Source organism: Ranitomeya imitator, chromosome 7, assembly GCF_032444005.1.
Source record: "Ranitomeya imitator isolate aRanImi1 chromosome 7, aRanImi1.pri, whole genome shotgun sequence".
NCBI lineage: Eukaryota > Metazoa > Chordata > Amphibia > Anura > Dendrobatidae > Ranitomeya > Ranitomeya imitator.
In genome coordinates, this window is record NC_091288.1 from 88637563 (window position 1) to 88653139 (window position 15577).

General features: G+C 43.7%; 1 protein-coding gene across 1 annotated transcript; it reads right to left on the reverse strand.

Moving 5' to 3' along the window:
• Positions 1–365: 365 nt before the first annotated feature.
• Positions 366–15100, reverse strand: BZW1 (basic leucine zipper and W2 domains 1). The gene is made up of 12 exons (XM_069733616.1): positions 14964–15100; positions 10199–10274; positions 9465–9641; positions 9164–9258; positions 9004–9069; positions 8411–8546; positions 8096–8205; positions 7311–7481; positions 7087–7233; positions 3569–3707; positions 1993–2115; positions 366–796 (listed from the first exon to the last, which is right to left on the reverse strand). Exons 2-12 carry the CDS (start codon positions 10260–10262, stop codon positions 765–767), a joined length of 1260 nt encoding a protein of 419 aa, XP_069589717.1. The 5' UTR covers positions 10263–10274; positions 14964–15100; the 3' UTR covers positions 366–764.
• Positions 15101–15577: the final 477 nt, after the last annotated feature.

Here is a 15577-nt window from a genome sequence, read left to right on the forward strand (position 1 = left end):
AAATGTATGCTCGTACATTGGTTAAAATGATCTTTTATGCAGCATAAAAGACGATTATACAAGACAAAGCAACATCCAGAACAAACAATGGCAGCTTATGTGGACTGAGCAATCTAGCAAGTCTGACCTATGGATGGATATGATGTGTCCAAAGGTAGGGGAGAGTGAAACCAGCGCCAACTGTCATGCAATCCCTGGGAGAGCCAGTGCCGACACTGCTGGAGCGGTGCCGCACCCAAGTATAGATGTTATTTTACAAGGGGGAAACGGGGATGGAGAAGGGGTTGTAGTGGAGAACCTATTTAACTTCATGCAATATGAGTCTGTGTAAAGCAAATAGAAAAAAAAAAAACACGCAAAGCTGCTTGTCTTCGAATATGGCATTTAATCTGCAAATAGTTTCCATAACAAATATACCAAATCAGAGCAAAGTTTAAACTTTTGATTTTTAATAGAAAACCAGGGGATAAAACGAATTGTTAAATTTTGAAAGGCCTTAAATTACATTACAGTAGAAAATACAGGAGGTAGAGGGTAACAAAAAAATTGAAACATGAATCTAGACAGAGCAATGCTATTTCAAACATGGTTATGAAAACTTAAAAAAAAACAAAAACCGCTGACCGTAAGGGGAGGAAATAAATGTGAGTGATGAAAGCCCTTATATCATGCTTGATACAGGAGGTAGGATGTAATAACCAGAAAGACACATAATTGGAAATGAGAAATTTTATCTACAGCTCCTGTGTTTGCCGTCTGACAACTCAGTCGCCCTCTTCAGTTTCTGACTCAGATTCTGCAAGAAGAGGGAAAAAAAAAATAAATATATCAATAAATATTGAACCCACAGGTGCGACACAGAATTTGATATTAGGTTGGATATACAGGGATCTGCGATACTCTGTGCATATCCGAACACCCAGTGCAAGTAGGTGCACCTGCGTTTAACACTAGCCATATATTTCTTTCCCTCCCCTCCTTTCACTTTTGAACCCACCCATGAAAAAAATAAAAAATTACAATTTTATGTTATTTTTTATCCAAGTAAGGGGGTGACAAGGTGGAGTATGATTTACTATTTTATTTTTATTGTGATCACTGTAATAGACCCCATCACAGTGATCAAAAGAACCAATAGGAAAAATGTCCTATTGCTGCCGGTTACCGGCAGGCAGATCTTGCCATTTTCTTCCAGAAAGATGACGCAGAGGGCCTAAGGCAAGAGGCCCAGGGGATGGCAGAGGTATCTGGGGACCCCATGGCCCGGGAGATGGCAGAGGTATCGGGGGACCCCATTTCTCTCTTCTCGGATATGCTAGATCATATTAGAGGAGAGAGAAAAATTGTAAATCTGACTTTTTGCGACTGCCATCATTTGGTAAATAACGGCGATCACATGACAGGGGACCGTAAAAACCAGCTCTGATCACGTTCTCCAGAGATTTTCAGATGATGGGGGATACGGCAGGCGGCGCTGAGGAATTAGTACTAGTGATGAGCGAATATACTCGTTACTCGAGATTTCTCGAGCACGCTCGGGGGGGGTCCTCAGAGTATTTTTAGTGCTCAGAGATTTAGATTTTCTTGCCACAGCTGAATGATTTACATCTGTTAGCCAGCATAAGTACATGTGGGGGTTGCCTGGTTGCCAGGGAATGTGGTGCTCTGCTTACATATTCATCTGAATGGCTTCTGACAGGCCACTGATCAGTGTAATGGCGCCAACCTGACACTCTCTGTAGTTTCCCGTCAGTAGGATTGTGGTCAGGTCTGCTTTAATGATTGGTAAAGAGGTTTTGTCTCCACACCTGAATCCCCAATTATTATTTTTATTTTTTTTTTTAAGAAAAAGTCACGTTTTCAGTAAGTGCAGCTATACTCTAAGCCCTTTGGGTTTTGAATAGACCACAATTTTGAAAGGACAAGGTTTCATATTTTTAGTAGAAACACAGAATTATGAAGTTTTTGTCAAATATTAAACTATAGATGTACCTTCTTCGGCATTCTTAAGCCATTCAACAAATTTTTTCATCTGTTCCAGAAAGACACTCTTTCCTTTGGCAACATGTGCATCTTTGTACCACTTCAAAATGGGCTCTTCACTTAGAACTTCAGCTGAAAAATTAATTAAACGGAAAAATTAACTCTTGTATCGTTAAAGACACAGCGGACAGCTCCTTTATAGAAATTGCCAATTTCCAAACTAGTCAAGTCAGCACCGATCCACAGCACAGGTGATAACTTGCCCATAGCAGTTCAGAATGAGTGAGTACCATCGCTCTAGTCAATCTTTGGGAAATTACATTTAAAGGAATCGGTCAGCAGGATCAACCCTCCTGACCGTCTATATGAACACACAGGTCATAGGAAGCCGAATAAAATGATACCTGCAATGTTATGTTCTATTCCAGAGAAATCCATGTTTTTCTTATAAGTAAATGAGCTGCTCCAGGGTAAGGGATGGACACTGATCTCCATGAGAATCTGCCTCCAGAGATTGCTATACATGAAGGGGGATGTTACCAGTGCGATGTATAATGGCCACTTTCACTGCAGAGTGGTGTATGATTATACCAGACATCTGCAGGTTCCCTTCAGCTTCTCTCTCACAGCCAGACAGGGCTGCAATACTGTTGAAATACAGCAGAGCTGTGAGAGCTGCAGCAAATATGTTTGTTAGGAGACAAAGTTCAGATCTCCTGTTCTATGTTAGTTACATGTCACACACTGGTAATTCCCCCTTGAGGTAAAATAAGCTCTGGAGGCAGATTATCATGGAGATCTGTTGAATAAGACATCGGATCGCAGATATCAAGATAGGAATCTGAATACAATTCTATTACCTACATGTCCATATAGACTGCTTAGGAGGGCTGATCGTACTGACAGATTACCTTTAAACAAGGAATATTTGTTAGATTAGACTTGATTTTTAAATTTATAAGAATCAGCTTTGATCCTTACACATTTGGGATATGCAATGGTTTTCATCTCTGCTTGCCAATATTGTATATTAGCTTATTCAACACAATGCACAGGAAGTTGTGACTGCCACCGGTATCCCATTCTTGCTCATCAGACAGCTCTGTATGGTGTGTGCACTACTAGTCCACCCCCCCTCCCCCCAAAAAAAGAAAAACCCAGCCCAAATGCAGAATTACTGTTAAAAGTGAATCACGCTTCTCAGTGGTGTACAGCATCGGGCAGGTAGGGCCAGTGATTGACGGCAGCCAATGAAAACAGAATATCAGAAAGAATTGGGGAAATAAGCACTGACATGACAGGGATGAAGTGGGCGAGCAGATTGATTAGCAGGCTTGCGGTCGGTGGGCTAAACTTGTAATAACCTCGGACAGTCCATTGCAGAGATATACATGTATTGCTTGCATCTGTATCCATCACATCCAACCTACTGTTAACGGTTGGCCAGAGTATATTGTGAACTGACATATATGCAAAGTATACTACTGCACTCTGCCCCTCCCCCATATAATATTTCATGGCCTGGAAGGTTTCCTTCTGTTACTACATACATCTTTAGGAATAAATGTGAATTAAACACACTTACCTTTGTAAAAAAGCACCACAATTTTCTGGAAGGATTTCATGAAGTGAATGTTGTCATAACAATACTCCTGAATTTTTAGCAGCAAAGTCAGTTCAGACTGACCTTGTGTAGTAAAGGCAGCAAGAAGAGGGCTGTATTGCTAAAAAGGAGAGAAATGAAATATTACTCCATATGTCGTAATATCCACTTTCCTGTTACACCGTCATCTAGGCTTGGCAACCTGAATATTGTTCTTCTGTAAACTTTGGAAAAAATTATGGGCAGCAAAATGTAGAAAAACTAATGATCCATAAAGTGCCTCATCTACAACCCAGATATTACTGTGAAGGCATCTGCAGCAAATTTGAGCTGCAACACAATGGTTTTTACAAGCACAAAAAACCCAAACCTTATAACTCCTAGGAACGGTTCTTAAAACTTGTTCACACGTTGCTTTTTTTGCAGCAGTTTACAGTACCAGCATAGTGAATGAGATTTCTGAGATCTCGTGCACATGCTTCCCCCCCTTATGGATTTGAAGCAGTTTCATATTCACCCCCCTTTTTTTTTTTTGCGGTTTGCTACCTCAAAAACTGGAATTTCCCTTTTTTTGGGGGGGGGGGGGGGGGGGGTTGAGGGTTTGCATCAGTTCATGCAAAAAACATGCCTACAAATGTGAACATTTGTTTTCTTTTTAGGCTACTTTCACACTAGCGTTAACTGCAATACGTTAAAATGCGTCGTTTTGCAGAAAAAAAAACGCATCCAGCAAAATATTTTGCTGGATGCGTTTTTTCCCCATAGACTTGTATTGGCGACGCATTGCGACGGATTTGCATACGTCGGTATACATCTTTCGACGGATGCGTCGAAATTAGGCGACACGTCGTCTGGAAAAACGTAGATTGCAACGTTTTTTGGCTCCGACAAAAAAAACGTGTCTCGGCGCATCCATCGGCAAGCGTCTTTGGCTACAATGAAAGTCTATGAGCGACGGATGCGTCGAGACACGTCGTACGACGCAATGCAGCGCTGCAATACGTTTTTTTCTACTGAGCATGCTCAGAAACAGGATTTTTTTAGCTAATTGGCCAGACATCCCCAAATAGACGGATCCGTCGAAATGCTGTATGCGTTGCATACATTTTGCACTTTTTTGACGCATCTGTTTTTTTGGCAAAAAGACGTTTTTGTGACGGTTTGCAGTTAACGCTAGTGTGAAAGTAGCCTAATTGTGCATAACTATTCACCCCGCTAAAGTCAGTAATTTGTAGAGCGGCAATTACATCTGCAAGTCGCTTTCGATAAGTCTATGAGCTTTCCACATGTTGCCACTGGGATTTTTGCCCATTCAAGGCAAAACTGCTCCAGGTCCTTCAGGTTAGATGTTTCTCTGCTTAACAGCGATCTTCAAGTCTGACCACAGATTCTCAATTGGATTAAGGTCTGGGCTTTGACTAGCCACTGCAAAACCTTTACATGTTTCCCCTTAAACCACTCGAGTATTGCTTTAGCAGTAAGCTTCGGGCCATTGTCTTACTGGAAGGTGAACCTCCTACCCAGTCACAAATCACTGAAACAGGTTTTGCACAAGAATATCCCTGTATTTCGCAGCATTTTCCCTGTCCCTACTACATTAAAACATCCCCACCGTATGATGCTGCCACCACGTTTCACTGTTGGGATGGTGTTTTTGGGGTGATAGGCCGTGTTGGTTTGGCGGCGCCAGAGTTTACCTCGGTGGGCAAAAAGTTCAGGTTTGGTCTCATCTGACCACAGCACGTTCCTCAATACATTTGGGGAGTCTCCCACATGTCTTTTGGCAGATTCAAAATGAGCCTCAGAAGCTGCAAGTAAAGGCTTTTTTCTGCTCATTCTTCCTTAAAGGCCACCTCTATGAAGTGTACGGCTTATTTTTGGTCATATGGTCAGTTACTCCAGTCTCTGCTTGGGAACGCTGCAGCTCCTTACTTTGGTCTCTGTGCTGCCTCTCTAATGCCCTCCTTGCTTGGGCTGAGAGTATTGGTGGGCGGCTCTCTTAACAGATTTGTTGTGGAACCATGTTCTTTCCAATTGATGGTGCTCCAGGAAAAAATGTAACCCTGACTTCAACAACTTTGTCCCTGACTTGTTTGGAAATCAGAAAAGTAAAGTGTATATACTGAGACCATGTGACACTTAGATTGCACACAGGTGGACTTCCTTTCAATAAGCAATGTCAATGGGACTTCTGAAGCTAATTGCTTGCACCAGAAATTATTTTAGGGGCTTCATAGCAAAGGGGTGAATACATATGCACACGCCAATTTTTAGTTATTTGATCCCATAAATGTAATGCATGCCTTTATTTTTCTCACTTCACCAACTTACACTATTTAGTGTTGATGCATCACACAAATCAAATTACAAAAATATTTAAACACAGGATGTAATATAACAAGTAGGTAAAAAGACAAAAGCGGAGGGGCTTGTCTTTTGTACATCAGGATTTTAAATACTAGAGCTTAGATTAAGATGTAGGATGATCGTTTTACCTAAAGTTATGTGCATACAGAGTTTTTGGTGCAGAAACGGAGTGGAAACTCCAAATCCTCATCTAAATTTCGATACAGGAAAGATATAATATATCTTGGCACCGTGTTAGCCAGTGGATCTAAATTTCAGAACTCTTCAATAACACACAGGATTTGCTCTGAAAACTCACCAGAGACTCCATGTACACAGATCAATGCCAGTTTCACACATTAAACCTAAGAGCATGGGCCCGCCATCTATCTCTTGACCCAAACCTTGACGGCCTAATAGGATGTATGAAACCGGCCTAAGGCTATATTCACACGTCAAGTCTGCTTCTTTTTTTCCCAGCAGCAGAAATACTTCTTTCAATACATCCATTCTGACAGCTTTTTTGCCGATTACTTGTTTTAGATTCAACTAAGCATTTTTTTCACTTATTACTTTCTATGGGTAAAAAAAAAACCCCAGCTTTTAATTTGCATAAAATAAGAAAAACACAAAGTGTGAACATGGCCTAAGAGTGGGGTGTTCGTAATCGTTTGACCTTGCAGTGTCACTTGCAGCTTCTGTCCTGTACAACCTACCAGTAACATTAGTGACTCTTCTTTATGTAACCACCCGTATTACCCAGATGTAAACATTCACCTTTCTTCATAGTTTGCAGCTGGGAGTTTTGGGTTAAGGCACAGGATAGATGAAAGGATGCTGAACTATAATATGGCAGAAATACCCAGAGATCGGACAGTCACAAGGATATTACATGGTAGTGATTAGATTCTACACTATAAACACTTTGAAATCAGGCCTGTCGTAAGAGCTTCCAATAAGAGGAGCAACTGGTTGAGGACTACAGATCTTCGCAATCTAACTTGCGTCTAAAGTTCTGAAAACGGAATGAAGTCACCATTTTTATCAAGTCTGTGCCCCTATTCCTACAATAAACCAGCACTTTACTACAAGTTAGGCTCAGAAGAACCTGACAAACGTGAGAATTAAAGCCAGTCTATGTAGGAGGCTCCTACCTTCAAGTGTTTGATGGCTTGCTCTGTAACCAGCTCCTCCTTTTTATTCCACTCCACACAGCTCATAACACTTGACCACAGGATACCAATTACTGTTTGCTCCGAGATGTTATTTTTCTTCATTTCCTCTTTTACGTACATACTAATCTGAAAAGTATCATGTGTTACATTAGATTGGGACTAAAGCGTAGCCAAACAGCAAGAACGAGAGAATGGTAGGTTACCTCTTTAAGTGGCTCTCCTTTTGACATCATCTCTTGGAGTTCTTTATGGAGCTCCTTGCGAGCACCAATGGTTTGTTGATTCCTGACATATTCAGAAAGCTCTTTCAGTCCTGCGTCAGTGAAGTATTTTGTGAAGTGCTCCACACTCTGCTTGTTTGCAGGGAAGAGTTCCTGAAAAGTAGATTGCTGGTAAGGGGAGAAGTTTCCTATTCACCCAGTAAACTGGCAGCCTGGACAGGGCAGGCACAAAGTTCTACTCTCTGCTCTTCAAGTGGGGCCATCACGAGTTGACATGATGCCTGAAAATGACATTCCTCTATGCCCTTGATGGAAAGGAGTCACTCTCTCCGACAGAAGACAACCTACTTATACACTGGTGTGATGCATAAGACCACAGTTCAGGCTCTGACTAAATACCGATATCTATTTCAACCCAGCAAGAAGAGATGGAACTGACTGTAAATGCCCATGCAATGTTGTACCGAGATCACAGCACAAAGGGAAGAAAAAAGTGAAATCTAAAACTTAAGATGGAGACGGAAGAGAAGAAGAAGGCGGCTGAACTGTAGATAAGTGGGTACAGCATACAAAGTAAAGCAGAGTGTGAAAGGTGAGCAGGTAAGATGGGGGGGGTCAGCAATATAAATAAGAAAACATTAAAATAATGTGTCAATAGTATAAAAGATAACCATCCCCTTTGAACACATGGAAATTAGAAACAATTCAAGTATACGATTAAGCAAGACTTATCAATTTCCATCAACAAGTAAGAATTGTATAGCTACCATAAGCCTGTTATCCATGTTAACTTTACGAAGACTACCAGCTACTGCATTGATATCTTTTTCATTGATCCATGATTTAAATAGCTTTACTGCAAATGCAGCTGAAACGCCTGTGGGGAAAAAAGAGAATTTGCAGTAATATACCTTTTATATACAGGATAAGGCAGAGTAATTAAAAAAAAAAAAAAGTCTCATCAACAGAAGTCGTTTAGATGAGAGCAGAGCTGCCAAACCTACAGAAGGGAGGTATACACTGCAGTGACCGATGCTTCCATCGGTGCAGACAGTAGGCCGCATATTACTGACAAGTCCTACCTTCTTTAACCAAATTCTCGTTGTAGAGACTGTTGAGAATTGATGCAGAAAGATTCCCGTTGGCCAGAAGTATACCAGTGAGCATGGCCAGCTTATTCCTCTCAGACTCAGAAAAACCTTTCAGAAACAGCAACAACTGCAAGACAAGATTTTCACACACCTTGGGTCAGATATGGCAATGCTAGACTAACAATGGATGTAAGCTTCGTCTCACAATGCAAATATGGATATGCAACCAACTTGGGATTTATTCTCTCCTAGGGCATACATCCATAGGGCATTTCTTCTACAGACCCACAGCAAAAATGTATTTGTTGTGCAAATTCTGTGATTACAATGCAAAGGGCTAAACCCACAGAAACATCTGCGGCACCGGCCAATAACAGATATTCTTTGCAGTGTTCACCGTGAGATTTCATACACAATGCTAGAACTGTGAAATAGCAGATTTCCATAGAGATCTACAGCACCCCCACCCTGTGGTTACACACCCTTCATCTTTCTTTTCTAGTGCCGTTAGCAGCATGAATTGAATGGTTGGTGCTAATTTCCTTTTAATTGCTACTTTTGTTAAATAATTAAATGTTACACACCTTCTTGACCTCGTCTTCAAAACCCTTTTCCAGGTATTTATAACGCCTGATAAGCTTGTTAAAAACCTGCATATAGGACATGGAAAATTTAGAACTGTGCTTCCAACACAAAAAAAAAAACAAAAAAAAAAAAAAAAACACTCCACTATGCTCTACAGACCTGAGCAAATGCTTGCATGGTCTCTAGATCTTCCTGAGCAGAAAACACACAGACATTGGTACGGATCACGTCATCGGCCAAAGTACCACCTGGTGCTAAAAAGAAATATTCAGTGTTCAGTTATCTGTGAAATGCTTTGTGCCCCTGAGCCCACTATGACCCGTCAGGTGAATGGTGGACTATAGATGTTAGTCATCAAGTCATAAACCAGACACGGACTGCAAATGCAGCGTGGAGGCGCGTGCCAAGGTATACACTGCAGATCAGGGGGAAAGCTGCAGGTGACTATAGGACCACCTACCCAGCATCCCACCGGCCACCAGGATGTCAAAGAGTGTTTCTGCATAGCGACGGTAGTCAAGCTTCGCTCCTGAAGCATCAAGAAATTTTGCTACTGCTTCCAAATCGTTGCCAGTTTCGTTTAAGCCTTGAATAATACAGTCTTGGAATTGAGTTGGGTCAAACCTCTCCTTTTCATCTACAGTGAATAATAATAAAGGCATTAGAAACAGACATCATCCACCATAGAGGTGAAAAAGGCAGATTTACAGCACAGATCACGGACTGTTAGCACTTAGGTTACATTCTAAGGGTGTCCGTGGGCTCCAAATCCCACCGGTTAATGAACAGAAGAAGCTGCCAATCATCTCCGGCATTGTGAGAATGGAGATTTCTATTGACCTTCATCTACAGAGCTCAGACACATTGCCCGCTTATATTTTCTGTTGCTTCCTCATTCCAGACCTTTGATGTCGGCATTTTACTGCTCCGACATTAATGTGTGGTCAATATCTGCTCATACTGGAGACAAAGCTCAAGTGCAGGATACACCAGAACCTCACGTAGTTCTGGAGCCCACATAGGTTAGAAGATGTCATCGGGGTGGAGAATCCCTTTAAATATCTTTATCTACATCACACTGAGCAGCAGGACTTGGGTAAAAGTAGTAAGTGCCAGAGCAGACAAGAATGCAGCGATGTGATGCTTGCAATGTCCTACACCCGAGGGTCAACGATTCAAGAGAAAGTACATTACCTCTTTTTCGGGTCTTAAAACGCTGGCCAGATAGCGTTGGCTTTTGTTGCTTTTGATTATTCATAAAAAAGATGCCCTATAAAAGTGAAATACATAAAATCAGCAGAAGTCAAGAAAATGAAAGTCTAAACCTAGAGGCTGAAAACCCTTTCTGACCCAGTTCTCACTAAAGTGTACCTGCAGGTTAAGGTAGCTTTTCAGTATAGCCGGTCATGAACGTGTACATGAGGCACAAGACCAGTTTTGGCCATTGTATGACACTTTTCCCCTCCTGCAGACCAAATTGTTTCTGAGCTAGTGGGTGGAGACGAGCTGCTACACTGCAATCACATAAGATTTATGCTCTCCCATCTTGTCCCCTCTCAGAAGCAGCAGACATACAGGCTTATAGCTGTGAATTTACCATACTCATCCTTACCCGCCTCCCTTTGCCATAGGTTTGAATAAACAACTGTAACCTGATCCCTCAACGAGCTATCATATCAGTTTGTCTTATTTTGAAGTCACTTGCAGGGAAAGCGCTGGTCTCTGCTTGTTCTCCTTACAATGTGCACTGACCATGCACTCTAATGCCAGCTAGTCACTTCTCATTAGAGCAGGAGAGTGAGCGCACTGTCACTGTGAATTAGAGCACCTGTTGAAATTGACAACCGCTGCATGATCATTAGAGGAGGGACTAGCCCAGCCCCTGAAATGGAAGTCACTGATGATGCCTCGTGCCAGGGTGGGGGCAGAGGATGTGGCAGTGACCCCAGGCTCTGACCCCCTACTATATTTCATATGAGTATCCTAATATGCACTGGGGGGGGGGGGGGTTCTCAAATGAATCATTATCATGCAGGAAGTTTTAAAAAAAAAAAAAAAAAAAAAAAAGCAGTCAGGCTACGTTCACACTAGCGTTCTGCTAGTGTGCGTCGCCTTAGCGTCGGGCGACGCAGCGGCGACGCACGCGTCATGCGCCCCTATGTTTAACATGGGGACGCATGCGTTTTTGTGTGTTGCGTTTTGCAACACTTGCGTCTTTTTTGCCGCTAGCGGCGGACCAAGAAAACGCAACAAGTTGCATTTTTCTTGCGTCCGATTTTCGGCAAAAAACGACGCACGCGTCGCAAAACGCAGCGTTTTTGCGTGCGTTTTGCCGCGTTTTTGTGTGCGTCGTGTCGCCGATGCAGCGCCGCGCAACGCTAGTCTGAACGTAGCCTTAATGGAATTTTTGTATTAGAAAGCAATTTGATTTTTACATTAGACAGATAGGATTAGAGGATGGAGAGCAGGGGCGCCATCACGTCATTTATAGGGTGACAACCTCCACAATTAACCATGTTTTGACTGTAGGAATTCCATGGTCACACTATGGTTTCTTTAATACCTATTAAAGCTATGTGCACACAGCATCTCATTCCACCTGGATCCTATCAGAAAAAGTTCTAAGAAAAAAAAAAAAATACCAAAAATAATGAACATTTTGCACAACGTCAAACTATCCTGCTGTGCACAGTTCCATCTTTTGATACTTCTTTTAACTGCTTCAGACTTCAAAAGTCGAGTAGAAATGACAAATCCATTTTCCCAGTTGCTTCCATGTTGGAATTTTTCTAAAGTGTCTTCCGTTTCAAAAATTCTGTGGGTACTCCACTGTGGTAACCCGTTCGGAAACCCTATTTTCCCAATATTTCTTGCTGACACTCCGCACCCTACATCTCTGCTGCACACCGCTGACTGCATATCTGCTGATCCTGACATTTCCTGGCGTGGTTGGGCTTTTTTTTTTTTTTTTTTTTTTAAATGGAAATAAACTGTAGGTTTCATTATTCACAGTGAAAGGATTTATGTTAGCCAAGTAGATTAATTTCCCTACACATCAGATATCCTTAAAGGGAACCTGTCAGCATGAAAATGCAGTGCAGTCTGCAGGCACCACGTTCCAGAGCAGGGGGAGAACAGCAGAACAGATTGTTACATGGTTTTATGGGAGAATACTCAGCATAACCCGTGTGTTCATCATTTCAGCCTCTGATCTTTCTGGGATTTGTGGTCCTACCAGTGACTGACAGCCATGTCTGAATGTAGAGTTATGCAAAGAAAGCCGTCAGTCACTGCTAGGACCACAAATCCCAGAAAGATCAGAGGCTGAAATGATGAACACACGTGATGCTGAGTATTCTCCCATAAAACTGTACATCAGTTAGAACAGTATAACACAAAGCCTGGTAAGAGATGATGCAGACTATTATTCCACACAGCAGTATTCAGAAACACAACCTACACAGTGCAGCTTCATGGAATCCCCCCCACACACACGCTGGGACCCTATAGATGCCGTGTACGGAGGCCTTCCTTATAACACATATCTTCACAACGTATAACACTACAGACCACCAACGTGATGGTAACAGACTAGAACACAGCAGCCCAGGAACATGGGGAACTCAGACATCACAGGGAGTGACGGGAGTTCCATCTGGGGCACTGGATGTAGTTATTGGGGTATTCTGGTTGGATGACATTCTCCAGCAGCAGGATTGGTAATAACTATTTGGTGGGGGCCGACTGCTGGACCCCCCCCCTCGATTGCCCAAAAATGACCCTTATTCCAGAGGAGACCCAGTGCACATGGCAGGTGGCCGCTCCGCTCATTCTCTATGGGACTGATGGAAACAACCGAGCGCTGCACTGCGGACAAAATGAATGGGCGGCGGATGACTGAGCAATGTCACAGGGAGACAAGTGCTCTGATCGGAGGATGGATGGGGGGGGCCTGAGGGTCTAATGCCCACCTATCCATCAGCTGATAAAGGGGCATTCTGATGGGTTCACACTGCCCAAACAGCAGCCACATTACAGGCAGGCGCGTTATTATTATTATTATAGACGGGCGCATTATTATCATAGACAGGAGCGTTATTATAGGCAGCCATGTTATTACAGGCTGGTGCGTTATTATAGGCAGGCACGTTATTTCAGGCAGGCGCGTTATTATAGGCAGCCGTGTTATTATTATAGGCAGCCATGTTATTACAGGCTGGTGCGTTGTTATTATTATAGGCAGGCACGTCATTTCAGGCAGCCGTGTTATTATTATAGGCAGCCGTGTTATTACAGGCTGGTGCGTTATTATTATAGGCAGCCGTGTTATTACAGGCTGGTGCGTTATTATAGGCAGGCGCGGTATTATTATAGGCAGCCGTGATATTACAGGCTGGTGCGTTATTATAGGCAGGCACGTTATTTCAGACAGGCGCGTTATCATTATAGGCAGCCGTGTTATTATTATAGGCAGCCGTGTTATTACAGGCTGGCGCGTTATTATAGGCAGGCACGTCATTTCAGGCAGCCGTGTTATTATTATAGGCAGCCGTGTTATTACAGGCTGGTGCGTTATTATTATTATAGGCACTTGTGATATTACAGGCTGGTGCGTTATTATAGGCAGGCACGTTATTTCAGACAGGCGCGTTATCATTATAGGCAGCCGTGTTATCATTATAGGCAGCCGTGATATTACAGGCTGGCGCGTTATTATAGGCAGGCGCGTTATCATTATAGGCAGCCGTGTTATCATTATAGGCAGCCGTGATATTACAGGCTGGTGCGTTATTATAGGCAGGCACGTTATTTCAGACAGGCGCGTTATCATTATAGGCAGCCGTGTTATCATTATAGGCAGCCGTGTTATTACAGGCTGGCGCGTTATTATAGGCAGGCACGTTATTTTAGGCAGGCGCGTTATTATTATAGGCAGCCGTGTTATTACAGGCTGGTGTGTTATTATTATAGGCAGGCACGTTATTACAGGCTGGCGCGTTATCATTATAGGCAGCCGTGTTATCATTATAGGCAGCCGTGTTATTACAGGCTGGCGCGTTATTATAGGCAGGCACGTTATTTCAGACAGGCGCGTTATCATTATAGGCAGCCGTGTTATCATTATAGGCAGCCGTGTTATTACAGGCTGGCGCGTTATTATAGGCAGGCACGTTATTTTAGGCAGGCGCGTTATTATTATAGGCAGCCGTGTTATTACAGGCTGGTGTGTTATTATTATAGGCAGGCACGTTATTACAGGCTGGCGCGTTATCATTATAGGCAGCCGTGTTATCATTATAGGCAGCCGTGTTATTACAGGCTGGCGCGTTATTATAGGCAGGCGCATTATTATTATAGGCAGCCGTGTTATTACAGGCAGGCGCGTTATTATTATAGGCAGCCGTGTTATTACAGGCTGGTGTGTTATTATTATAGGCAGGCACGTTATTACAGGCAGCTGTGGCCTCCTCTGCTATTTCAGAGGAAACACACCAGCACTGGGAGCTGGAGAGATCAGTCTGGCTCCGCCCCCCCAGGCTTGGCCCCGCCCCATCGCAGGTGATTGACAGGCCTCTCCCTGTGTACACCTGTCAGTGACTAGTATGAGGTTCCCTGTAATAATAGTAATAGAGCGCATGTGGGCTGTGCCTATGGAGCAGACAGGGCAGGGTCAGCGAGCTGTGCACCAGTTCTCAGCACTGCAGTAATGTACGGGCCCGGCCATGTGCAGGGAGGAGCCGCTACAGCAGCGAGCACCGGGCAGAGACCAGGCCGGAGCACGAGCCGCCCGCCCACGCTGCTTTTAGGGAAATCACAAAGACGACAAACAAGGTGACAAAATACATGAACACCGGATGGAGAGGCAAAGGCCGCAGAACACAGGGCCGCACTCCTCCTCCAGCGACACTCCCGACGCTCCGCACTCACAGGCCTGCCCGGAAACAAGCGCACGGCTCACCGAATGTAAGGCAGGCAGGAAACGGGGCGGGTGGTTACGGGAAACAAACAACGAAGGCCTCTTCCGAGAGATTCCCCTGTGCTGTTCGACGACCAGGAGAAAGAGAGGCCGGAACGCGTCAAGGTTACGTCACTGAGGGCGGGACAGGGGATTGTACCACTGTGAGTCCACATGTGGGGGATTATAACGAGTTGTGTTATCTTTAATACGAAAAGTAATGTTTGGTGTTTAGGCGGAATAAATGAATGTGAGGTGAAGAGACCTACTTGTTAGCACGGACTATCGCTATTTACAGGCCGTGCTTCACATGTGTCTCATAGCTGTTGGTCAGGAGTCCCCCCTGTGTGAGAGGAACATAGGGACGCTCAGAGGTAATTGGTCAAGAGGGTAGAGGCGTGGCCTGTGCAGGGTGGAGGCGTGGCCTGTGCAGGGTAGTCGGTAGTGACACATTCCGGAATCCGGAGGTGGAAGGACTGAGCTGTGCGGGCAGTCCGCGTTGTCAGCTGACAGCCTCCATTTTGAACTATTGTTCTTATGTGTCAGTATCTGGAGCCCGGGAGCAGCGGGGGACGAGACCGCAGTGGCGGTAGTGTGGGTGACTGCTGCTCCCGGCT

Coding starts and splice junctions, on each gene's coding strand:
- BZW1 (XM_069733616.1), bottom strand. CDS start 10,262: ATGAATAATCAAAAGCAACAAAAGCCAACGCTATCTGGCCAGCGTTTT. Junction 9,070..9,163: donor CCATGCAAGCATTTGCTCAG/GTCTGTAGAGCA, acceptor TCCTATATGCAG/GTTTTTAACAAGCTTATCAG. Junction 7,234..7,310: donor AAGGAGAGCCACTTAAAGAG/GTAACCTACCAT, acceptor GATACTTTTCAG/ATTAGTATGTACGTAAAAGA.